This window comes from Mastigoproctus giganteus, chromosome 3 (genome assembly GCF_048544385.1).
Source record: "Mastigoproctus giganteus isolate SK-2022 chromosome 3, ASM4854438v1, whole genome shotgun sequence".
Taxonomy (NCBI): Eukaryota; Metazoa; Arthropoda; class Arachnida; order Uropygi; family Thelyphonidae; genus Mastigoproctus; species Mastigoproctus giganteus.
The window spans coordinates 151,461,337-151,488,785 of record NC_143577.1 but is presented as its reverse complement, the minus strand read 5'-3'; the positions used below and the strand labels follow the sequence as shown (position 1 = coordinate 151,488,785).

At 37.0% G+C, this 27,449-nt stretch overlaps 1 protein-coding gene across 2 annotated transcripts in view; it reads right to left on the bottom strand.

The window, feature by feature from the left end:
* Positions 1-27,152, bottom strand: part of LOC150088329 (methionine aminopeptidase 1D, mitochondrial) — an 86,687-nt gene extending 59,535 nt beyond the window's left edge. For both annotated transcript variants that reach the window (XM_090370720.1, XM_090370721.1), the window contains exons 1-3: positions 27,100-27,152; positions 14,082-14,611; positions 6,368-6,559 (exon numbers count right to left, since the gene is read on the bottom strand). In XM_090370720.1, the coding sequence (XP_090226846.1) occupies positions 6,368-6,559; positions 14,082-14,552 (663 nt within the window). In that variant the 5' untranslated portion in view covers positions 14,553-14,611; positions 27,100-27,152. The remainder of the gene's footprint in view (positions 1-6,367; positions 6,560-14,081; positions 14,612-27,099) is intronic.
* Between the last annotated feature and the right edge of the window lie 297 nt (positions 27,153-27,449).

Below are 27,449 nucleotides of genomic sequence, written 5' to 3'. Positions count from 1 at the left end.
AATGCGAATATGCATAGGAATATGCATTTACGTATGTGCGTGCGCAAGTGCATTTCGTATGCATGTGTGTGCATGTGCACTGCGGTATGCACATGCATGACCTAACAACTAACAGCATGACCCCTCCTCCCTTCCTATACACATTGTACTCTACAAATTCCAATTCTGCACTGCTTATATCTGTGTGACACCATGTCTCTGATATCTCAACAATATCTGACTTTGATGGCTTGATCAGCACTTCAAATTTATTACATGCACCTATTCTTACTCTTTGTTACCTAACACAGCCCATGTATTTACTTGTTCCATGATGACTCCCAGCAGCTCTTGAAATCCCCAGCAACTTGATCTCTAGGCTGCTGCTCATTACAATAGAAGTAGTGCAAGAATCACTTTCCCCTCTACCTGCGGCTACTGTTAATCTTATTGTCTGTCAATCCCCCCAAGCTAGCAGTTTTCTGACCCACCTAACACTGCCTCGACAGCATCAGCAAATATTCTTGCACCCTTTCTATTTAAGTGTATCCCATCCCTGCAGAAGCAGTCTCTCCTGTTGGCAAGCACAGGCCACACTGAATTCTACCGCCACAATCTCTCCAGGGCAGTCTGGGCAGAATTGCAGACACTTTCAAATTTAACCCTAACTCATGACTTTTTTTTACAACATTGACCTGTACTTTTATTATTATTATTATTATTAGCCACATGGTGCAAGGAAGTCTGAAGCTTATACTGCACCAGCAAAAAAAAATTCGAGTTACCCTGAGAGAGAGAGAGAGAGAGAGAGAGAGAGAGAGAGTGTATAAAAAGTAGAAAGGAGTCATCAAGAAAGAGAAGAATGATGATATCCAGCTCAAGACCCTGGGTGTGCCAAGCCCATACTCACCAGATGTGAGCACCCGGGGTTAAATTTTGTTTAGTAAATCTGCAGATTTCTTACTCTTAATGTCATTAGTACCAAAATGTACAACAATATCACCCTTTGTGCCCTTAAAAGATTATATCTGCTCTACAACATGATCAACATTTGTCCCTGTCAGACATACCCTGGTTCTGTTCCACCTGTCCTTTTTGCATAATATATAAATAAATATTTTTTTTTCTGTTTATACTCCGGGATGACCAAATGGTCAGAGGAGTTCACAAGATAGACAGAATACAAGAAACAGCACTGTATTCAGTAGTCACGGGCTTGAACCTCAGTCACTCAAAGCACGTGTACTTATGCACCCGTGTGCCTGACTACTAGGCTATGGCGGCCTTATAAAAATAAATTTTCTGTTTATACTCCGGCACGACAACCAAGTCGGTAGAGTTTACAATAAATCGTCAATACAAATATTTATCGTATTTAGTAGTCACGGGCTTGAACCCCGGTCCACTCAAGGAACACGTGCTATGCACTCTCGCTCCTGACCACTCGGCTACATCAGGCCTATTCTCTGTCTCCCTGACAATAGAGTCACCATCAATAACTAGTTCCCATGGGACCAGCACATTTTGCCTTGGAGATTGCCACTGTGTTGCCTGATGCACAGGAGTGAGCTTTGGCATTGAGTTGGGCAGCTGAGAGCTTGATGGGCCCCTCATATTAATTTCTTCGAGGGCATCTACCCTACACCTCAAACTCTCATAGACGCCCATCAGAATGCTGAGTTGGTGTCTAATTTCTTCACAATCTCTGCACCTAGCACATACAAAGAAATTTTTTTTGGACTCTGATGCGGTGGCGAATCGCCTCTTTGTTTCTCCCCCTGAGCCACAGCACTCCTGTTACTTTGTGCCCATTGCTTTGCTGCTCTAGTCTGGGTCATGATTCTGTTTAAGTATAATTTAATTAATAATGAAATTTAATAAGATTAATAAAGTTTACTGATTAATTGATAATATGCACATACATACAGGCGTGGACTACATGCACATGTTTGCAAATTTATAAATAAATAATATCTTTATTGTATCTCTTTATTGTATCCCAACGATAATTTTTAGGGTGAAGATGAGTCTTCTCTCATGTGTGGTTCACTGGTACATGCAGGTACCACAACTTTATAACACCTTTCATGGCTCCATGCCAGGGGTTAACAAGTGGCAGAGATAACCTCACTGGAAGTATAAATATTAATTTATAGGTAGATTATGTATAAAAAAACAAAACAAAACAATTCATACAGCAGATATTAACTTGGAAGGAAAACTAATACAAAAAATAAATAACTAAAATAATATAAATTGCGATAACCAAAGATAGTTTTCTTCAGTTCGGTTTTCCATGAGGTTCTTGCCCAGCCGAAACAATTGGAAATCAGTTGATAGTTGTGGAGACCGCATGAGGATTTAGGATGAGCCATCTATACTTTTTTATCATTATGATTTTACTCAAGTCACCATCCAAGGACTGAACTAGATGGAGCTTTTGATACAAGAGGAAGCAATCTTTAAAATGTAGCCTTGAAGGAAGAGCAAGAAGCTTGGGAGTGGAGTGGAGCACTGGTTGGGGGATCCGCCAGCACATGGTTTCCCAAATTTTGAGCACTGAGGCTCTCCCAGCGATCATTTTTACGATGAAGATGAATCTTTTCTCATGCATTAATGCTGATAACCTTGTTAGCTTCAGTGCTTTGGCCACTGGTGTTGTGTGTTGCTGTGCTGGGAGATGACACTTCCAGGTTGCCCACTTCAGGAATCTGTATTCTGTAGTTTTTAATGGTTTAATTGTGGTGTTTGCGGCCAAGTCCCACAACTCCATACAGTATACCTCTAAAAATCATTATCCTGATATACATTTTTATCAGGTTTGTGATCTGAATGTGCAGCAAGTTGGCAACCCACCATTTCCTGTTGAATTTTGCACAGAGTTCTTCTGTATGATGATGGAATGTATGCCTCTATACATATAGAATTGATCTCAAAAAGCTGCATAAAGTTAGCAAATGTAAAGATTTATAATGAGAAATATAAGGCATTTTAATAAGTAGCTGTCTATAATTAAGCCTTCCTTTTATTTCCGGTGTTTATGTTTGATATTTTCTTTATCATTTATTAATGGTAAAACTAATAATTTAGTTTTATTCTTTTGGTTTGTATTGTGCATAATTATTTCTATATTAATCCTTAGTCATTTGTATGATATAAGCCAGAGGTTCCCAAACTTTCTCAGTTCATGGCACCCTTAGTGCCTCAGTAATTTTTTCATGGTGCCCCTAGGCCAAAAGAAATACCTAACAGTTCTGTTTATTAAGTAGTAAGTTTCAAAAGTTTCAACATTACTTAATAAGTAATGTTGAAACTGTGAACTACCTCAAGCTAGTAGTTTGCGTAGTGTCCAACAGATGTCAAGTATTGTTATGTTTCCCTTGAAAATCCAAAATATCCCATGGCACTCCTGTGAGTTTGCTGCGGTCCCTGAGATAATGAACCATGCCGCATAGTTTGGTAACCACTGATATGAGCTAATATTTTTGATTCTTAATGTTTGTTAACAAACATTTTAAGCTGTACTAGCACTGTGCTATTCAGCGGATATGCATTTTGTCCCCTGAGCAAATAAACTTGATTTTGTTGCAATTTTTTTAGAGATCTTCAAACATCATATTTCATTCTTCTAATCAATGGCTACAGTAATTCAAGATAAAATAAAGTTGTTTAACAGAGAAAGTTAGTCAGTCTATGAAGTTAGTGTTGTTGTTGTTGTTATTTGATTTTTAGGAGCATTAGCAACTAAGGCCATATTGCTCCAGGGATATGCGGTGGTCATTCCTTGACCTTTCCACATCCTCCATATTTGGTGGTCATGGGCTCGAACCCTGGTCTAATCAAGAAGCGTGTGCTATGCACTGCTGCTCCTGCCCACCTGGCTACGGAGGCACAATGAAGTTAGTGATAACTAGTTTAAGGAGTGCATACAAAATCTGTTGATTTATGATGCACGTGATATTTATAACACTGATGAAGCAGCTTTATTTTACAAGTGAATGCTAGCTAAGATTTCACATGAAAATAGTAAAATATGATATAGACAAATTTAGAAAGGAACAAATTGTTGTTGTTGTTTGCAAATTTATGGATATGCAAATATATAGATTGCAATTAAATACCATTTGCAATATCTTATACAGTTATTCATTCCCACACAATGTATAGCATAGTTATCACCCTGGTGGCACTCTGTGAAACTATTTCTTTTAACTTCATTCCTTTCCCCATTGCTCAACTATTCTTCATTCTAAATTTAAGCAATGTGCAATCTGGTGTTTTCTGTCTACCGGGCTTCAAAGGGATGCAGTTTATTTATAATCACTTTATTTCATAACTATAATAAAAATAAAAATATATATATTCATAACTAGAGTCATTCATTTTTTATGGAAATGCAACTTTCATGCATTTATAATGCAGCCACGTGTGAATACTTTTAATTATCTTTTCAGAAAACGTCAACACTACAAACCCAAGCACGGTACTAAGTACTATAGGTTCTAATACCTCTCGTGTTTGGGGTTCTCATAAAAAAAAAAAAAAAAAAAAAATTAATATTGCAAATAATATAAAATTTTTGTTCATAACTGTAACACGTATTTTTAAAAAAATGTTTATGAAATCACCAATTTATCTTTAGAGAAAATAATCTAAATAATAAAATAGTCCCTGAGAAAATTTTTGATTCAATTCTGATTCATAGTACCACAACACCACAAAGTTTTTATCATATAGAAACAAAATTTGGAACATCAGCATTGGTATATTTCAAAATTTCAGGACTTTTTGTAGTACAACCTTAAGGACTTTGTGCCAAATTTCACATTCTTAAATTATAAACTGATTTTCCATATAAAGTTCAGTGCAATGACAATTACTTTTTATATGTTATTAATTAACTGATAAAAAGTTAATTAGTTATTTATTTCTATTAATTAATTCAATATACTTCTATTAAATTGAAGAAAATTGGAAAAATTCTGTTAATTTTTCTGTTAATTTCTGTTAAGAGAGTGGTAATCAATGGACGCTGCTCATCATGGACTAATGTTATCAGTGGAGTCCCTCAGGGTTCAGTGTTGGGTCCATTATTGTTTTCTGTATTTATAAATGATATTGATATATCAAGCTTAATGTCCAAGTTTGCAGATGATACGAAGGTTGGCAGGGTTGTCAAGGACACTATTGACACTATGCTGCTGCAACAGGATCTGGAAAGGTTGAGCAGATGGGCTAAGAGGTGGCAAATGAAGTTTAACATTGACAAATGTAAAGTACTACATATGGGAAACAGCAACCCCAGAGCAACGTATCAACTCTGTGGTACTACACTGACAGTGGTAGAGAATGAAAGGGACCTGGGGGTGGTTTTGCAGGCAGATATGAAGTTCTCTGAGTAGTGCAGACAGGCTGCTAGAGTAGCTCATGGTGTATTGTCAATGATATATAGGAATTTTTCTAGCAGGGATAACGAGGTGATTATTCCCTTGTATAAGGCAATGGTCAAGCCACACCTAGAGTACTGTATACAGGTCTGGAGGCCTCATTTCAAGAAGGATGTAGAGCTGCTGGAATGAGTACAGAGAAGGGCAACAAGATTAGTGAACGGAACAAAGGGGTGCTCTTACGAAGAAAGGCTTAAGTTTTGCAAATTACAGTGTCTGGAGACTAGGCACCAGCGAGGTGATCTGATAGAGGTGTATAAAGCCTTGAATGGTTTGAGCATGCTCAATGCTGATGGGATTCTTCCTCTTGCTCAGAATAATCACCTGAGAGGGCATAAATCCAAATTGAGAAAAGACGGATGTAGGATAGACATGCGGAAATTTGCCTTTAGCCAGCAGGTGGTCGGTTGGTGGAACAGACTTCCATCCCTTGTCGTGGAAGTTGATAGCCTAAATAAGTTTAAGGCTCAGCTGGTCGGTATTTCGAATGAACAGAGGGGTGAAGTGGAAGTGGTTTTTTTTTTTTTTTTTTTTTTGGCTGATGCTGCATAAGCTTGCTTTCTTGCATCAAATGCCTTTACTAATGCTAATGCTAATTTAAGAAATCAAATTCCTTATCAAATTTAAAAAATTCCTATAGAAATCAGTTTTATAAAAAAAATAAAAAATCACATTCAATATACTTATCAAGTTTTGTCAAGATTGTTATATCCCTACGAAGAGCTGTATTCGTATACCAGTACATCCAAGTCAAATGAACCATGTCAGCTGACAAACAAAATCTTACCTGACAATTTAAAATATATTCTAAATTTCTGTTTATTTATATTTCATGCTGGTATTGCCATAAAAAATCCTACTGAACTAAATAATTACTTGTCCAGTTGTGAGCTAATACCATTTTTATTTATTAAAAATATATGCAAAATACTGGTACTTACACTAACATCAATTGTAATTATGTCTCCATTCTTCAACTGTCTGTTATCAGGTATTCCATGACACACAACATTATTTACAGAAGTACATACAGACTTTGGGAAACCTCTATAATTTAAAGGGGAGGGATATGCACCATGTCTAATACACATATCATGAACAACACCATCTAATTCATTGGTAGTACTGCCTACCTACAGGGATAAGGAAAAAAATGGGGAAGTCAATTTATTTAATATACAGAAAAAAAGAAGTTCAGTTACATAATATTTAATTTAATGAAAAGAAAAAGCATAAATTATTACTAAGTTGGGTATCAAAGGGCACCAAGATCATCTTTTGGTATCACTGGACAGAAACATCTAAATTACTGTTTGCCTGCTATCCCCTTGTTGAGTGTAAGATTGTTTGTTTGTTTGTTATTTGGTTTTTAGGAGCATTAGCATCTAAGGCGATATTGCTCCGGGAAATGCGGTGGTCATTCCCTGACCTTTCCTCATCCTCTGTATTTGGTGGTGACTGGCTCAAACCCCGGTCTAATCAAGAAGCGTGTGCTATGCACTGCTGCTCCTTCCCACCTGACTACGGAGGCACCTTGAGTGTAACAAAACAATCCATTTTGATTGTGTCTTGTCACTGATATACAGGAATTTTGTTAGAAAGGACAAGGAGGTGATTATCCGCTTGTATAAGGCAATGGTCAAGCTACACCAGGAGTACCACATACAGTTCTGGGGCCTCATTTTTGGAAGGATGCAGAGCTGCTGGAATGAGTACAGAGAAGGGCAACAAGATTGGTGAGTGGAACAAAGGGTTGTTGGTACCAAGAAAGGCTTAAGTTCAGCAAACTGCAGAGTCTGGAGACTAGGCACCTGTGAGGTGATCTGATTGAGGTGTATAAGGCCTTGAATGGTTTGAGCAAACTCAATGCTGATGGGATTCTTCCTCTTGCTCAGATTCTGCACCTGAGGGGGTATAAATTGAGGAAAGACAGTTGTAGAATAGATGTGCGGAAATTTGCCTTTAGCCAGCAGGTGGTTAATTGATGGAACAAACTCCCATCTGTTGTTGACAGCTTAAATAAATTCAAAGCAGAACTAGACAAACTTTTGGAGTCAATGGATGGGTGAAATGGGAAGGTTATTTATTTATTTAATTTTTTTTCCTGGTTGATGCTGTATAAGCTTGCTTTCTTGCATCCCATGCAAGAAACTACTCTACTAACACTCTACTAATGCTAATTGTACTTTCTCCTGACTCTCCACAATTTGAAAAATAATGAGCACATTCTTTTCAAATTGTGACAAAGAATGACAAAAATCTGCATTTGGCTAGAGAGTAAGATTGTCGGAATAAATTTCTACCTAGCGTTGTGAAAGAGTTTTTCTGTGAAGGTCTGGACAAATTATTACATGGTTTTTGGTTAGTGCTGTATAAGTTTCATTTCCTTACATCATGTTGTCATACAAATACTACCTCCAAAATCTTTCAAATAACAAAAGGAAAAGTATTTGAAGACGAGTTCCAGAAATTAGACAAAAAGAAGCTCAAAAGTGAAGGTATTTTTGTTATTACAGTTGAACACTGCAATCACAAACAAAAATAATAAATTAACAAATAAAGACAAAAACATAAAATGGCTGTTATGTTTTTGTCTTGGCAAGCTTAATAAACAAAACAGAAAATGTTTCTAATATTATAAGAAAAAATGAAATAAATAAGTTTCAGTGGATCCCTTGGGATACCATAATGTATGGCAGGGGTGGCAACCTGCTGCTCTTTGAGCATGTAACTGCGGGTCTAACTTTTAGCCCACATGAAGCATAATTTGAAATGGAGTTAGAGGACTTAAAAATCAAGGACATGTGGAGTGCAAGACTAAAAATGCCTTAAAACTGAAATTCAAGATTTGGAGAGGCAAAAGGCTGCCCTTGCAATTCTGCACAAATGGATGGCGATAGATGAGTTGAAAAAGCAAGACCAAATTGTGTTCGATGTGTGGAGTAGCTTACCGGACACATATACAAATTTGAAAATATTTGTGCTTGGACTTCTCTCAGTTTTTGGTTCGATGAATTTCTGTGGGCAAATATTTTTGAACATGAACTATATTAAAAATAAATCAAGAAACCATCTGAATAATGCGAGTCTCTCAGCAGGTTTAAAGGTGAAAATTATGGCATACTCGCCTCATGTTGAGAGACTCGCTCAAGAAGTTCAGCAGCAAAAGTCACATTAATTCGTACCTAATTGGATGTTTGTTACGTTTTTTTTAATAAATAATATTTCAATATATATATATATTTTTAATAAAAGACCTTCCCACTCTATTCCATTTCTTAAAAACTCCCCCACCCCTCCTCCCAGCTTAAGCTGAGGTGTGGCTCTTCGGATTCTCTCTTTTTAGGGTCTGTAGTCTAACAAAGGACCCTTTTAATGTCACTTGGTTGTCTGTCCATCTGTCACAGCATTGTATCTCTGGAACCACTCAACCTAGTGCCTCCGTAGCCAGGTGGGAAGGAGCAGCAGTGCATAGCACACACAACACACACTTCTTGATTAGACCGGGGTTCGAGCCCGTTACCACCAAATACGGAGGATGTGGAAAGGTCAGGGAATGACCACTGCATATTCCCGGAGCAATATGGCCTTAGTTGCTAATGCTCTTAAAAACCAAACAACAACCACCACTCAAATACTGCTTGCAATTTTGCATGGGTTTATACATCAAGTGGGCCAACATAACACCATATTGATCGTTGTTGACAAAAATTTGTCTGAGAAATGTGGGGGGGGGTAGAAATGTCAACAACCTATAGCTTATTATACACTGTTGGAAAGAGCTCAAATGAGTAGGTTTAAAATATTTTTAAAATTAAAAATGGCGGCACCAGACAGGAAAATGTGAGCAATTTTCATACCGTCCCCCTCTATTTCCATCGCTAATGGAGCTAAAAATTTTAAAATCACATTAGCTATGCATTATTCGATGCTTATCAAGGGAAAACTATTCTGATTGAAATCTATCATTTACTTTTTGTGTTAAAATTAAAAAACCAATATTTTATTGCACTTTGATAGCGAGTTTCTTTAAGTAACTCTCCTTTTGGTGACAAAAAGGTTGCTGAATAGTTAGCTAATAATTTTATAAAGGTCATTTATAAATTTTGTGAAGAGAAGCATATTTTAGAAATTTTCAAAGCTGGAGTTGTCCCAGCAAGGAAGTACTCAGAGAGCCAGTGTTTAGGCGACGGTGGTGGGGAGGAGCCTGCACGGCCTTCATCTGACAGTCACTTCTCTCCCAAGACTTTAATCGCTTCTCCAGGAAGAAGTCGGAGTCACTTCTCCACCCTTGTCATTCACAACAATTGGAAAGACTCAAATAGACAATGTTTTCATTAGTTTCTCAGTTTTAGGCCAAGCTGGAGTACTAGAAACTTTTTTCAGTTATCATAAAGCTCTCTATTTGAGATACTATACTAACGACCATTTGTGACTACGGACCCTTCATCCTGAGTGCCCAGCACTCAGTAGTTGACCGTTTTTAATTAGATCAAAAATGGCTCTTTACTCAAAAAAGGTTGCCAACCCCTGATGTATGGTATCAGTAGCAAAGATCTGATAAGTTAAATGTAATAACAGTAGCTTTTAAAGAACCTTAGAGGATAATGAAAACAGATTGATTAATAATAGTGGCCAGTGCTTTTTTTGTAAAAAAATAGGTGACAGTACTCATTCTTTGCTATCAGGAAAAATTGAAGATTAAAAGGATATGAAAAGTACTCTAAATTTTTTTTTCCTGATGTTGTTACTTGAGTAGTAATGTTTTTGGAATAAGAACAAAGAATTAAGTATATTAACACAAGTTTATTAAGCATACATTTATTATTCAAGTATATAAAAAAATAAGTAAAATGTGAGTAAACTAAATAAAAAATAATAAGTAAAATAATTTCATAATAAAGTTTTTGTAGAATATGCCAAATTTTTATTAAGTTCTCATTTGATATACTTTGGCTTATGCTGCGCCAGCTAAAAAAAATTTTGAGAGAGAGAGAGAGAGAGAGAGAGAGAGAGAGAGAGAGAGAGAGAGAGAGAGAGAGAGAGAGAGAGAGAGCATGTGGCAAAAGTAGAAGGGAGTCATCAAGAAAGAGAAGAATGATGATATCCAGCTCAGGATGTCATCAAGAAAGAGAAGAATGATGATATCCAGCTCAAGACCCTGGGTGTGCCAAGCCAATACTCACCAGATGTCAGCCCCAGGACTTCTTTTACTGTTTGTGTCAGTTGCTGAATGACATTTCCGAAAAATTGAGTTACCCTGAGAGAGAGAGACAGCCGAAGCAGCCATGAATCGACATATTTTGCTGAATCAAAGCGTGTCAGTGGTGGGCCTACAATTTTAAGAAATAGTAGCAAAAAAATTGATTTTGTCATCAACAAAGCTCTGGTTGGGCTGACGATCAAATTCATTTGTAAAAATCCTCGTTCACATTCACTCGAAATTGGTATTGTACTCAAAGAGTTCATCAAATGCTTCAATTCTTCCGAAACCATCTTAAAAATTAGGTATTCCCGAAATCCATGAATTGCATCTCTTTCATTTAACTGAAACTTAATTGACAATTTTCTAACTTCATTTTCACAAAATGCCAACATTTCATGTCTAGAAGGTTTAATACCTTCGTTGTCTTCATTTTCTTTCTCTCGTTATCGATTTTGTCACTAGTTCTTTGAATTAGTTGTTAAATATGAATTTTTTTTTTTTTTTTTTTTGAAACTGTCCAAAATGTCAGTGTCATTCTGGCATTCAGATACTGTGACCATGTAAATAGAGATAGAGAAATTTTACGGAAAAATGTGTTTCCACATTTTTCCTGTGAAACAACAGATGATTATTTGTCCGGGTAAAAGAAAACCACTCTCTTCAAATTCTCGAATGGGGCACTTACAGTTGATTCACAGTGGTGTCCAACCTACGGCCCGCTCAGAAAGTGAACTAAAACAGCATTTTAAATTTTGTTAATTATCAAAAACTTTTTTCTCATTTAATGTTTTGTTCAGTAATTGTGTACTGAACAAAACATTACATTGTGTACTTAATAAAACAAAACATTGTGTACTTAATAAAACAAAACATTGTGTACTTAATAAACTTTTTGGATATTTTCAATTTTACTTTTACATGTAACAAGATATGTTAAATGTAACACACTAATTTTTCTCGAATCACTCAGTGCAGCCCGCGAAAGAAATCTAACTTTAAATTTTTTTGAATATGGCTCTTGTACGAGAAAAAGTTGGACACCACTGCAGTAGAAGGTTGACCAGAGCCTATTGTCAGCATTGGGAATACCCTTTGACACTGTTGAACAGTGTGACTTCTCCGTATGTGTGCCAGGTGGTCGGACAGGTTTTACAAGTACCACTAAGTTGTAGAATGGTAATTCTGTTAGCTCTCTTAATTCGTGCTGCAGCACTAATTGCCTAAAGGCCAGAAACGCGAACAGCACATACTGAGTTAAGTCTGTCCTAATCTGTTCATTATATGAAAATTTTCTTTGCTCAACAGAAACTATTTTAAATATAACTTCCAAGGGGAATTAAAATAATTCTCTATAAAAGGACTTTGTTAAACAGAGGTCCGAGTAATTTAGAATTCTAAAAATGGTTATAAAGTTTTATATAGAAATATCTTAACAATAGACAGCGAAAAGTCAAATTTAGTTAAATAACTTTAAACTTATTTGAAGAGTAGGCAAACATGTGAAAAAAATTTACAGAATATTACAAATTTCGAAGTGTATTGCATCCAAATGTCACAAGTCACTGTTAATAAAGGTGCCGGTGTTAATAAAGGTACGCTGTACCGTTGCGCACCATCCTAAAAAAACACACTGACAGTAGCTATTAAAGAACCTTAGAGGATGATGAAAACAGATTGATTAATCAACTGAAAAAAAAAAAATAAATAAATAATACTAATAATAAATAATGATTACTACTAATTCCAGAATGCTATAGCACTTTTAAGTGTCAGTTAAAACTATACTTAGGTCTATAAATATAGTTTTTAAAAATTTATATGTTATTTTATTTTTATTGTGAATATAATATTACAAACTAGAACAAAAAATGTGTGAAAACTATTTATGAATCGTACATTATTTTATTTTTATAGTGAACATAATATTACCAACTAGAACAAAAAATGTGCGAAAACTATTTATGAATTGTACATTATTTTATTTTTATAGTGAACATATTTTTATTAACAAGGAAAATATAATTAATGAAGATTCTCTATGGGAAACCACAGTATACATTTTTAAAAGGTTCCATTTGAAAATGGCTGAAATTAAACCATTTAGCTCTAAAAGCGATTTTTTTTTTTAAATAACTGATAAAGTCATCAATGTACTACACACATCAGCAGCCAAAAAATTAAACATTTTTCAGCACTGAATCAGGACCCCTTTGTTTCAAATAACACCAAGTGTGTGATGTGGCATGGATTCTATAAGGTGATTTAGTGCATTTTGGTGTAATTGTAACCATTCTTCTAGCAAAATATCACATAGCTGCGACAAAGTTGAAGGAGGAAAACTTTATTGCTGAATATCTCTCTCCAGCATATCCGACACATTTTCAATAGGATTGAAAGATTAAGTGTTGTTACTGTTGTTTGGTTTTTAGGGGCATTAGCAACTAAGGCCATATTGCTCCAGGATATGCGGTGGTCATTCCCTGACCTTTCTGCATCCTCCATATTTGGTGGTGACGGGCTCGAACCCTGGTCTAATCAAGAAGCGTGTGCTACGCACTGTTGCTCCTTCCCACCTGGCTACGGAGGCGGCAAGAGATTAAGTGAACATGGGGCTAGAGAAGAGGGTGGAAATCTGTGTCAAGTTCTTGGAACTATTCTTGCATGATGTGCTGTTGCGCTGTCATTCATAAAGCAGCCATTGCCTTTGGGATAAAAATGTGACATTTCAGGGTTCAGTAGACCTGATACAAAATTCAGGTACATACTCCTTGGATGACATTTAAACTTTCACCAGTATCAATGGACCTAGTCTGTGCGAACAAAACATTTCCCATAACTGTATGATACCACCTCCAGATGATTGGCTTGTCTTAACAAGGCAAGCAGGATTCATCACTTTGTGACACCACCCTCTCTACCTAACATTTTGATCTAATGATCTATCCCTTTGAAACATGGCTCCAGCTAAATGTGCACCCATGAAAGACCTTTTACAAAGTATGATAGATCATGCGCTTCAGATTACTACAGTCAAACACCCTGTGCAGTTTTCTTTGCATCTATTTGAATTTCTTCGCATTTCTTCTGTCAGTGACTGTCTTAATACAAAGATTCATAGTTTTTTGGCCAGTGCATATATTTTAGCATTAGAATTGGTGAAGCATAATTTAATTGAAGAAAAAAATCAATAAAAATATGGATACATATATCCACACAGGGTTTTATTGTGTATTTTCTACAGGATTATACCCCACAAAATGTTTTTAATATAATTAGGCTTTTACATATGGCAATATAACTACATCCTCTCATTTCGGTATATGTCAATGTTTCATATGCTAAACTTCTGAGAAGACTCCATACAATTAAAATACCAAGCTGGAAATTAACCAATCCTGAATTTTAAATATCATATTTTCTAAAAACTGTATCGAAATATCATACTATACCACAACATGATTAGCCACTTCTTCCAGAATTCTTCTTGCAAGGATACATGATTCTCTCAGTCTCTGAATCTGATGTTCATTTTTCTTTTCAATTTCTTGTTGTTGATTCTGTACACATCCTGTAATTGCATAGTCTGGTTTTGGTATACAGTCAGGAACCAGTCTCATGGCACTTACTTCACCTGGCTGCACTAAATCATAATCATAGAGTTTTTTTCTCTGACGAGTCCAAAAGTCACCCAGAAATTTCAATGATCTGCTAGATGAATGCAAATTTTCATACTTCTTTGCTAGTAGTGTGCAACTGACACTTTTTCTTTCATAATTGAGTACTGCAAATCTGCTTTTAGATCTCCTTGGGTAATAGCAAAGGCAGTAAACATATGAAATATGACTTAAATAAGATAATTCACTATAAAAACCATTCTGCACACTACAGTGGCAGAGTGGTCTCAGAAAAAACTTCAGCATAAATAGTAATTCTTATTAGCAATTACTTCTTTAGAAAATCAGGAGCTTTAATTTCATACCTGCAAGTATAAACACAAAAGGTTTCAAACATATCCAATGATTCAGCTATAATATACAACATATGGATAGCTTATGTGACATGTATAAAAAAAATAAATAAATAAATAAATAAAATGACAACTGTCAGATTTCTACTCATCCAATTTTAATGAAATTTGGAAAGGCTCATCAAATCATTCTAAAAGAGTGAAGCATAAAATTTCACAAGAACCAATCCACTGGTCAATTTATTACATGCAAACAGGAAAGAAATAATAACTGTCAGATTTATACTGGTCCAATTTTAATTAAACTTGGGATGGCTTGACAAACCTTTCTAAAAGGCCCAAATATGAAATTTCATGAAAATTCATCCACTGGGAGTCCAGATATTACTTTTGGAAGAAAAAAAAAATAATAATAATAATTGCCAGGTTTCTATTGGTCTGTTGTTTTTAATGAAATTTGGGATAGTATTAGCCATATAGCACAAGGAAGCCACAGGCCCTTTTGCACTAGTAGGGGGGGGAGAAAGGAACATGAGTACATAAGAAAATAAAAATTATTTACTTCCCCCCTCACACAGGTAGCTATCCAGTTGACCTTTGAATTTATTCAAACTGTCAACCTCAACTACCTGTGAGAGCAATGTGTTTCAGCAATCAATGACTCACTGGCTAAAAGAAAGAATGGTTCAACATATATTTTTAAAAGGCCAAAATATAAAATTGCATGAAAATCCATCCAATAGGAGCCGAGTTATTACATACTGAAGGAAGGGATGAACGGAATAATGAATACTAAAGATGAATTATGCATATACAGGGTGATTCAGGAGGAATAGTAAATATTTTGGGAGGCTATAGTATCGATTATTCTGAGTAAAACGTTTATATAAACATGTATCCAATTCTCAATGTATGTGCAGATACAGCTGTTTGAAACTGGCCTCCACAGCTCCCTGAATCAGATGTGACCAAGAAGCAGTTATAACCTGACGCTGTTTGGTGTTAGAAGTGTTAAGAATGCTACACATCTTTACACATGCTGAATATGTCGATATGATGTTTGTCTACAGTTTTTGTGGTGGAAGTGCTACTGCTGCTTGTAGAGAATACTGTCAATGGTTTCCTAACTGCAGAATACCGGATTGAAGAGTGCTTACTAATGTTGACACCAAACTGTACCAGTCTCTGTATGAGACTGGTACAGTTCCCAGCACTCATATTTCTTCTGAATGTGCAAATGAACAAAATGTGGATGAAACAGAACACGTTCTTCAGTTGGTAGAACATAGTCCTATTATTAGCACATGAAGAATTTCTATGCATATCGGTGTTCCACAGACAAGATATTGGGAAACATTACACATTACGTGAGCACGGCTTATATCCATTTCACACACAGCAGGTGCAACACCTTCAACCAGGAGATGATACCCAGCGATCGAAATTTTGTTGCTGGGTAAATGCTAATCACCGATTAATTCCATTAATACTGTTCAGTGATGAAGCTACTTTCACCCGTGATGATATCAACAACACCCATAACTCTCATAGGTGGTCAGACAAAAATCCACATGCCACTGTAGAAACAAATTTCTACAGTGGCATGTGGTTGTGTGGTCAGTTGATTGTGCCTGTTGTGTTACAAAATGTTTTTACAAGGCCCATTTACCTAGGATTTCTGCACAACAAACTTCGACTACTATTGGAGGATGTTCCCTTGGCTACAAGGATTGGTATGTACTATCAGCATGATGGAGCTCCTGCACATTATACCCTGTCTGGTGATACAATATCAAAATCGAACTTTCCCTGAACGATGGATCAGCTGCGGTGTTCCCGTTCATTGGCCACCAAGGACTCCAGACCTCACTCCATTAGATATTTGTTTGTGGAGATGGATGAAAAGTGCAGTATACAAAGAAAAGGTGAATACAAGAGACGAATTAAAGAATTCATCTCTTGTATTCACCTGCCCTCATAAAGGAATGCCAAGATGACCTCAAAAGAACAAGTCATATTACTAGAAGAGCTGCAAAGTGCACTGAGGTTGGTGTTGGGATTTTCAACATTTATTGTGAACTGTAAAAAAAAATTGTCAATTATTTGTGTTTTGTATTATTCAAAAAGTCAATAAATACAAACAATAAGTTGTTCTTTAATACCTCTCATAACGGCTTTGTGCATACCAGTTTCAAACAGCTGTATCTCCATATCCACAGAGAATTGGACACATGCTTGTATGAACTTTTTTACTCAGAATAATCAATACTATAACCTCCCAAAATATTTACTATTCTTACTGAATCACCCTGTATACTAACATGCACAAAACGAATGGGAGGAAATTTAATCAGCTACAAGAATAAATTGCCACTTTAAGACTAGGATCAGATGTTCATTTTTCTCAGTTCATTATTTCTTAGAATGGCCATCTATTATTGTGGACTGCTCTTTTAACCCTTCTCTTTTATTTCTCTAGTTTTCAGCACTTCATGTATAACTGTTTTTAAACCTCTCTGTCTAAATTTATTTTGAACAATTCCTAATTTATGAAAGCTGTTCAATAAAGAATGATCATAATTTTTCATGAACAATGTAACTACTTGCTATTTCTAGCTGAGCTGCAGAATTTAAACCAAATCAAGCTGCATTACACAGCAACTGTGCAGCTGACTTTCTTTTTTTCCAGGTTTCACAGACTTTTTAGTAAGTTGGATGGTTACCCCTTACAATTTGGACATACTGGTGTTTGTGCTGTACAGTCTGTCTGTATGCATTCCTTGGATCCATAGTTGGAATACACTGAAACCCCCTCAACATACTGTTTGAGCATGGCCAAATTTTTGGCACTCAAAGCACCTGAGAGGATTAGAGATAAAAGGTCAGCTATGGCAATTCAGGTATCCAGCCTAACTGTAGCTGGAAGGGTTAGTGTTGAAAACGTCAGTATAATGCTGCATATTGGAACCAGTTCAAGGTTTTTTTGATATTGATTCTGTTTGCCTGTACACTTTTTTGTTCATGTAGCCCTTGGATTAATTCCTCTTTAGAAATATTTATTAAGTCCCATTCTGACAGCAAGCCTTTAGAGGTATTTAGGGTGGCATGTGGAGCTACTGGGACAGGAATACCTGCAAAGTGTGATATTCTGAGTAAGGTTTCAGAGTGTCTACGCTTCATAGTCTCTATAAGTTGCCACTTCACTAGAACAGTCTTTTCACCTTTTTAGGTGATCCAGCAGCATTCTCAAGACATTTCTGTATAAGAAATGGATAAAGTGCACATATTGGTTGACTTGACTGGGAATGTATTGTTAGGAATAGTGGCGATTCCTTTTTTGAACCTTCTGTTCTTTGTCTTTTGGGATGAAATGTGCCAAAGTCAGTTTGCCCTGTCCTTAAAGAAGTTGAGTTGTGAGACTCAAGAGATGGATAACATTCTTCCTGATCCACGTTAGCTCCTTTCAGCCCTTGGCAGATTAACTTTTCTGCCAAGGTTACCAGCCCTGCCATGGGGAGGGCAGGAACAGTGCCTAGTGTGATCAAGCAAAGATTAGTAGGAGTTAGTAAAAAACAATGAAAAATAAAAAAAGGTTATTTTCCTTTTTTGCTCTCTACCAGTACTTTTGATATACAAGAGCTGCTACTAAATAAAAGGATTTCTTAATGGGAGGAATGTAAAATAAAACTAGAATTTGATTTTTAGAATATCAGATACTGAGCGATTTCTCCAAGCTTTCACAGCTCGGAGAAATCGCTCAGTCAGAAATTGCTTGGCACCCAGGGCCATTTGCAAAGTAAAAGAAGGAGCTGTGAAGAAAACGTTTCTAGTTGCCAGAAGAAGTTGTAGTTTTTGAAGAATGGGAGAAACATTGGAGTAAGTGCATTTCATCAAATGGGGGACTACTTTGAAAAGGACCATCAAAATATGGATGATTAATACAAGTATGTTGTGAAAAAAAAAAAAAGGATCATTAATTATTGAACAGCCCTCATATAAGTTCTAGTAACAATTAACAAACCAATTATTTCACACACATGAAAGAAACACAGTGTAGTATTTCTTTCATCCATCATGTTTTTATTTATTATTAGCCGTAAGGTGCAAGGAAGCCTGAAGCTTATGCTGCACCAGCGAAAAAAAAAAACAAAAAACTCCTGCATTACCCTGAGGGAGGGAGGGAGGGAGGGAGGGAGGGAGAGGGGAAGAGAGAGAGAGAGAGAGAGAGAAGTAGAAGGGAATCATCTTTCCAAAGAAAGGTGATTCCCTTCTACAAGAAAGAAAAGAAAGAAAGAGAAGATGATGACATCTAGCTCAGGATCCTGGGTTCGTCAAGCCCATACTCACCAGATATGAGCCCCTGGGGTTAGCTGGCATGTTGAGCCAACTTTCACACTGCAGGTATGCATGCACATAAAAACATATTAGTTATGCTCTAAATGCAAGCCCAAAAACTATGCACTGTTCCTTGTAAATCATGAAAAATGGTATCAGAATATTGAGAAGAGTATTAGTTTACATCAGGATTTGAAATGGAAACTTTTATGAAATGGAATGATCATTAATAAAATATCTTATTTTTAATAATAAAGTATATATATGACATTAGTAATGTGTATAATAAACTAGCATTAGCATAGGCACATGAAGCAAGAAAGTAAGTTAACACAGCATCAGCCCAAAAAAAAAAAAAAAAAAAAAAAATCTAATTTCACCCATCCATTCGCTCCAAATGTTTGTCTAGTTCTGTCTTGAATCTATTTAAGCTATCAACTTCTACAATGACAGATGGAAGTTTGTTCCAGCAATCAACCACACGCTGGCTAAAGGCAAACTTCCGCATATCTATCCTACAACTGTCTTTCCTCAATTTGAATTTATGCCCTCCCAGAAATTATTCTGAGCAAGAGGAAGAATCCCATAAGCATTGAGCATGCTCAAACCATTCAAGGCTTTATACACCTCAATCAGATCACCTTGCAGGTGCCTAGTCTCCAGACGCTGTAATTTGCAAACTTTAAGCCTTTCTTCATAAGAGCAACCCTTTGTTCCATTCACTAATCTTGTTGCCCTTCTCTGCACTTGCTCCAGCAGCTCTACATCCTTTCTAAAATGAGGTCTCCAGACCTGTATAAGGTACTCAAGGTGTGGCCTGATAGGGGATAATCATCTCCTTATCCCTACTGAAAAAATTCCTGTATATCATTGACAAGACACTATGAGCTACTCTTGTAGACCGTCTGCATTGCTAAGAAAACTTCATATCTGCCTGCACAATTACCCACAGGCCCATTTCATTCTCTATCACTGTCAACGTAGTACCACACAGTTGATACGTTACTCTGGGGTTACTGCTTTCCATATGCAGTACTTTACATTTGTCAAGGTTAAACTTCAGTTGCCACTTCTTAGCCCATCTGTTCAACTTTCTATATCCTGCTGCAGCACTGTACTGTGATTAGTGTCATTAACAACCCTGCCAATGTTCATATTGCCTGCAAACTTAGATATTAAGCCTGATATACCATCATCAATATCATTAATAAATACAGAAAACAACAATGGACCCAACACTGAACCCTGGGGTAATCCACTAATAACATTAGTCCACGAAGAACAGTGTCCATTGATTACTGCTCTGTGTCTTCTCCGACTCAACCATCCATTTATCCATAGCAGCAATTTGCCTCCAATGACACGCTGCTCCAATTTGTGCAGCAGTCTTCCATGTGCAACAGTATCAAAAGCCTTCCAAATATATGATATCAAAATTATTCTTTGCATCCAGTTCCTTTGTGACCACATCATAGTATCGAATCAAATTGGTCAAACAAGACTTCCCCTTAACAAAACTATGCTGTGTCCGAGCTATAACTGAAGTCTTGCCTAGATGATCCTGCAGTGCTTCCTTAACCAGTGCCTCCATTAATTTCCCTGGAAGAGAAGTTAAACTAACAGGTCTGTAATTACTTGTGTCATCCTTTGATCCTCTTTTGTGAATTGGGGTCACATTTGCACATCTCCAATTCATGGGAACCTCCCCTGAGTCCACGGAAGCTCTCAAAATTATGGCTAAGGGTTTGCTTACTTTCTTTGTTGAATCCTTTAATATAACTGGATAGATCCCATATACCCCAGGTGCCTTTCTTATGTTTATCTTCAACAATTTCTCCTCCACTTTGCTCTGTTATTACAAAATCATCTAGCTCACTGCCAGAGTTTAATTCACCACTGTCATTCCCCTCCTTCAATAACTCCTCATGTGTGAATGTAGATGCAAAATACTCATTTTGTTTGTTAGCTACCTAAGCAGGATCATCAACAGTTGAACCAACGATATCCAGTGGACCAATCTGATTCATCCCCTTCCTTCTAGAGTTTACATAAGTAAAGAACTGTTTACTGTTTTTCTTTGCATCCTTTGTCAAAGATTTCTCGTAATCTGCTTTTGCCTGCCTAACCTCCTTTGTGACTTGGTTTCAGACTAGCTTATATCTATCACAGGCTTCCATGTCACCCATTAATTTATATGTTCCCATGCTTCTCTGCCACATGTCTCATTAGTTCATCTGACATCCATTTAGGCCTAAACCTTGAACAATATTTCTTAGTTGGTATGAAAAGCCTAGTAGCTTGCAACCCTTACTCAAGACCAACTAATCTATTAACAAGCAAAAAGTCAATAAACGTTTTTCCTATTTAGATGAATGTGAACTTACACCATTTCAAATGGTGCAGAAAGACACCAGACACAATGGGTATGAACCCATTGTGTCTGCATTCAAACAGGGAGGATCACCATTTCTTCTCCCTGACATTTGCTAACTACAGTCCTAACTGAATTTATTGGATGATTGTTTTCTACATCAGCATGTTCGTGAGGCAACAAGAGGGAGCAATACTCTTGATCTGATTATCAGTAGTGATTCTTCATGCATTAAGAATCTGCAGATAAATGAACCACTAGGTGGCAGTGATCACAGTGTGTTACAGTGGGATTTACTCAAGGAGGTAACTACCATCAGAGGTAAAGGGAAGGGTTTTTGTTTTCGTAAAGGCAACTATGATGGTCTGAGACAGTATTTAAATTCTATACAGTGGGACCAACAGATGATGTTAACAACAGCAAACTCAAAATGGGAAGCATTCAAGGAACTAATCTTGGAGGCTACCAGGCTTTACATACCAACTAAGAAATATTGTTCAAGATTTAGGCCTAAATGGTTGTCAGATGAACTAATGAGACGTGTGGCAGAGAAGAAAAATGCATGGAATACATACAAATTAATGGGCGACATGGAAGCCTATGATAGATATAAGTTGGTCTGAAACCAAGTCACAAAGGAGATTAGGCAGGCAAAGGCAGACTAGGAAAAATCTTTGGCAAAGGATGCAAAGAAAAACAGAAAAGAGTTCTTTACCTATTTAAACTCAAGAAGGAAAGGGATGAATCAGATTGGTCCACTGGATATTGATGGTTCAACAGTTGAGGATCCTGCTCAGGTGGCTAACAATCTAAACGAGTATTTTGCATCTACATTCACGCATGAGGAGTTATTCAGGAAGGAGAATGACGTAGGTAAAGTAGACATTGGCAGTGAGCTAGATGATTTTGTAATAACTGAGAGGAAAGTGGAGGAGAGATTGTTGAGGATAAACATAAAAAAGGTACCTGGGGTGGATGGGATCTATCCAGTTATATTAAAGGAGGCAGCAAAGGAAGTAAGCAAACCCCTAGCCATAATTATGAGAGCTTCTTTGGACTCAGGGAGGTACCCATAGACTGGAGATGTGCAAATGTCACCCCCAATTCACAAAGGAGGATCAAAGGCTGACACAAGTAATTATAGACCTGTTAGTTTAACTTCTGTTCCAGGAAAATTAATGGAGGCACTGGTTAAAGAAGCACTGCAGGATCATCTAGACAAGAATTTAGTTATAGCTCAGACGCAGCATGGTTTTGTTAAGGCAGGTCTTGCCTGACCAATTTGATTGGATACTATGATGTAGTCACAAAAGAACTGGATGCAGGGAATAACTTTGATATTATATATTTGGATCTTAGAAAGGCTTTTGATACTGTTGCACATGGAAGACTGCTGCACAAATTGGAGCAGTGTGGCATTGGAGGCAAATTGCTGCTATGGATAAGGGGATGGTTGAGTGGCAGAAGACAGAGAGTGGTAATCAATGGACACTGCTCAACGTGGACTAATGTTATTAGTGGAGTTCCTCAGGGTTCAGTGTTGGGTCCGTTGTTGTTTTCGGTGTTTATGAATGATATTGATGATGGTATATCAAGTTTAATGTCCAAGTTTGCAGATGATACAAAGGTTGACAGGGTTGTTAAGGACACTACTGACGCTATGCTGCTGCAACAAGATCTGGAAAGGTTGAACAGATGGGCTGAGAGGTGGCAAATGAAGTTTAACATTGACAAATGTAAGTACTACATATGGGAAACAGTAACCCCAGAGCAACGTATCAACTCTGCGGTACTACACTGACAGTGGTGGAGAATGAAAAGGACCTGGGGGTAATTGTGCAGGCAGATATGAAGTTCTCTGAGCAGTGCAGACGAGCTGCAAGAGTAGCTCATGGTGTCTTGTCAATGATATACAGGAATTTTTCTAGCAGGGATAAGGAGGTGATTATTCCCTTGTATAAGGCAATGGTTAGGCCACATCTTGAGTACTGTATACAGGTCTGGAAGCCTCATTTCAAGAAGGATGTAGAGCTGCTGGAACGGGTACAGAGAAGGGCAACAAGATTAGTGAATGGAACAAAGGGTTGCTCTTACGAAGAAAGGCTTAAGTTTTGTAAATTACAGAGTCTGGAGACTAGGCACCGGCAAGGTGATCTGATAGAGGTGTATACGGCTTTGAATGGTTTGAGCATGCTCAATGCCAATGGGATTCTTCCTCTTGCTCAGAATAATCACCTCAGAGGGCATAAATTCAAATTGAGGAAGCATTAGCATTAGCATTAGTAGAGGCATTTGATGCAAGAAAGCAAGCTTATGCAGCATCAGCCAAAAAAAAAAAAAAAAAAAAAAAGAAAAAAAAAAAGTAACATAAATAAATAAAAATAACCACTTCCAATTCACCCCTCTGTTCGTTCGAAATACCTGTCCAGCTGAGCCTTAAACTTATTTAGGCTATCAACTTCCACGACAAGGGATGGAAGTCTGTTCCACCCACCAACCACCCGCTGGCTAAAGGCAAATTTCCGCACATCTATCCTACATCTGTCTTTCCTCAATTTGAATTTATGCCCTCTCAGGTGATTTTTCTGAGCTAGAGGAAGAATCCCATCAGCATTGAGCATGCTCAAACCATTCAAGGCTTTGTACACCTCTATCAGATCACCCCGCTGGTGCCTAGTTTCCAGACACCGTAATTTGCAAAACTTAAGCCTTTCTTCGTAAGAGAACCCCTTTGTCCCATTCACCAATCTAGTTGCCCTTCTCTGTACTCGTTCCAGCAGCTCTACATCCTTCCTGAAATGAGGCCTCCAGGCCTGTATACAGTACTCTAGGTGTGGCCTGACCATTGCCTTATACAAGGGAATAATCACCTCCTTATCCCTGCTAGAAAAATTCCTATATATCATCGACAATACACCATGAGCTACTCTTGCAGCTCGTCTGCACTGCTCAGAGAACTTCATATCTGCCTGCACCACCACCCCCAGGTCCCTTTCATTCTCTACCACTGTCAGTGTAGTACCACAGAGTTGATACGTTGCTCTGGGGTTGCTGTTTCCCATATGTAGTACTTTACATTTGTCAATGTTAAACTTCATTTGCCACCTCGAAGCCCATCTGCTCAACCTTTCCAAATCCTGTTGCAGCAGCATAGTGTCAGTAGTGTCCTTGACAACCCTGCCAACCTTCGTATCGTCTGCAAACTTGGACATTAAGCCTGATATACCATCATCAATATCATTTATAAATACAGAAAACAATAAAGGCCCCAATACTGAACCCTGAGGGACTCCACTAATAACATTAGTCCACGATGAGCAGTGTCCATTGATTACCACTCTCTGTCTTCTCCCCCTCAACCACCCCTTTATCCATAGCAGCAACTTGCCTCCAATGCCACACTGCTCCAATTTGTGCAGCAGTCTTCCATGTGCAACAGTATCAAAGGCCTTTCTAAGATCCAAGTATATAATATCAAAGTTATTCCCTGCATCCAGTTCTTTTGTGACTGCATCATAGTATCCAATCAAATTGGTCAGGCAAGACTTCCCCTTAACAAAACCATGCTGTGTCCTAGCTATAACTGAAGTCTTGTCTAGATGATCCTGCAGTGCTTCTTTCACCAGTGCCTCCATTAATTTTCCGGGAACAGAAGTTAAACTCACAGGTCTATAATTACTTGTGTCAGCCTTTGATCCCCCTTTGTGAATTGGGGTCACATTTGCACATCTCCAGTCAATGGGTACCTCCCCTGAGTTCAAGGAAGCTCTCATAATTATGGCTAAGGGTTTGCTTACCTCCTTTGCTGCCTCCTTTAATATAACTGGATAGATCCCATCCACCCCAGGTGCCTTTCTTGTGTTTATCTTCAACAATTTCTCCTCCACTTTGCTCTCAGTTATTACAAGATTCTCTAGCTTACTGCTAGAGTTGAATACACCTCTGGCATTCCCCTCGCTGAATAACTCCTCATGTGTGAATGTCGATGCAAAATATTCATTTAGTTTGTTAGCTACCCGAGCAGGGTCATCAACAGTTGACCCATCGATCTCAAGTGGAAGGACGGATGTCGGATAGATGTGCGGAAATTTGCCTTAGGCCAGCGGGTGGTTGGTTGGTGGAACCGACTTCCATCATTTGTTGTTGAAGTTGATAGCCTAAACAAATTTAGGGCTCAACTGGACAGGTATTTCGAACGAACGGAGGGGTGAAATGGGAGTGGTGTGTTTTTTTTTTTTTTTTTTTTTGGCTGATGCTGAATAAGCTTGCTTTCTTGCATCATATGCCTCTACTAATGCTAATGCTAATGAAGAGGCTTTCGAGAATTCCTCAGGCTGCTTATGGGAATTGAATTGAGACATCTGCAAACATATAACACAAGTATATGCAACTATATTTGGAAGATTCTGCACATTTTAGCAAGTCTGATTTTGTATTCAGACTATTAGCTGACATTTTTCACATACAATATTGCTGTTTAAAATTTTTTTATATGTAAAAAGTGAATAAGGCCATTCTGCAAAGCTTTTGCATCAATGTCCCCCTGGGATATTTTTCTTAAATTATTATTAAATTGTTTCAGTAAAGAAACCAAGCATAGAAATTGGATCTATATGGAAATATGCCATACTAATAGTATGCAATTAAAAAAAAAAAAGAAGAAAAGAAAGATTAAACAAAATTGATAACGGTACTAAACAATAAGTAATTGATACATTTCCTCTGCATATACTCTATACTGCCAGTTTAAAAATCCTATTCCTTGTCATTCTATTTCCACTGGCATACTTGCTGCATAGATCAGAGGAATGGCTTAGCTTCCTCCACTGTTACAGACATTCAGCAGCAGTATATACAATAAACAATTCTGTGTTTATTTATTTGGGTGACTAATCCTAATACAGGGCATGTTTTTGGCTATATAGCATTGTGTATTCTCAGACCATTTGTGCATATGGAAAAACCCAGAAGTAATTCACAGGGTAAACCCTGCTCTACCTGCATGAGATAGGCAAACTACAACCCCAAATGAAGAGGCTTAAAGAATTTCTCCGGTCACAGACAAAGACCTCTCCAAATGAGTGACCGGAAGAAATACATCATGCCAATTATGTTTAATGGAGGACTTTCTTGTAAACAATTTTAACATACTCCAGTTGAAGAATACTGGTAAAATTAGTGAAAGTGTCATGGGTTGCTTAAAGGATAAAAACTTAATTCATAATGCAGTGAATTTCATGGATCGTTCTTTAATTTTCATTACATACATAAGTTATGTGGATATGCTTAGCACTGTTCAACATATAAAAATAAGAACAATCTAGCAATTACGTGAAAATTTTTTTTTTTTTTTTGTTTAAGTAGCATAAAACTAATTTTTGATTTAGCTAAGAACTCAAATTATCATGTATGAATCTTTGGCTGCAAAAATTAATACTGGTTTTAGAGTTAAATTTCCATTTCTGAATCTAAATTGAACAGAAGTTAAAAATAGTTATAAACTTATAAATATTTTTACAAAAGCAAAAGTTGCATATTATATCAGTGGTGGTTCCAGTTAGGTATAGGCTATAGGTCCCCTTAATGTGGATTTTTCAACTGCTGCATGATGATTAAAGCTTAATAATTCCCCATAATATTGCATTAGCCCCTTCCCATTTAGAAAATTCTGATTTCCTGGAAAACTGCTTTAGTCCTCCTTAGAAAATCCTGGGACTGCCACCGATTTATATTAATGTAGCATTAAAGAAGGTACATAAAACATGTATTTTTATAAATTTATAATGGTACTCACTATTTTAGTCACGCTACCAGCACTGAATAGCCATAAGATTTAATGATGAAATCCTAGTTAGAAAGGGAAAAAAAAAAAAAAAAAAAGAGCAGTGAGGACATATTAACGAATTTAAAAAACACAAAACATAAATCCACATCACGGACCTTGCATGTGGTAAAATACTTATACTGATGATGACAAATATCAATCACTCAAATATTTTTTTAATGTAAGTATTTTATTTTATAGGGTTCTATGCAGAGTAATTCAAAAGTAGCTTCATAAATATTTAAGGCCATAATTTTCTATATTTTTAACTTAGTAAAACAAACCAAGCAGTGAATGAAAATTCTGGTCTTGGAAGTTTT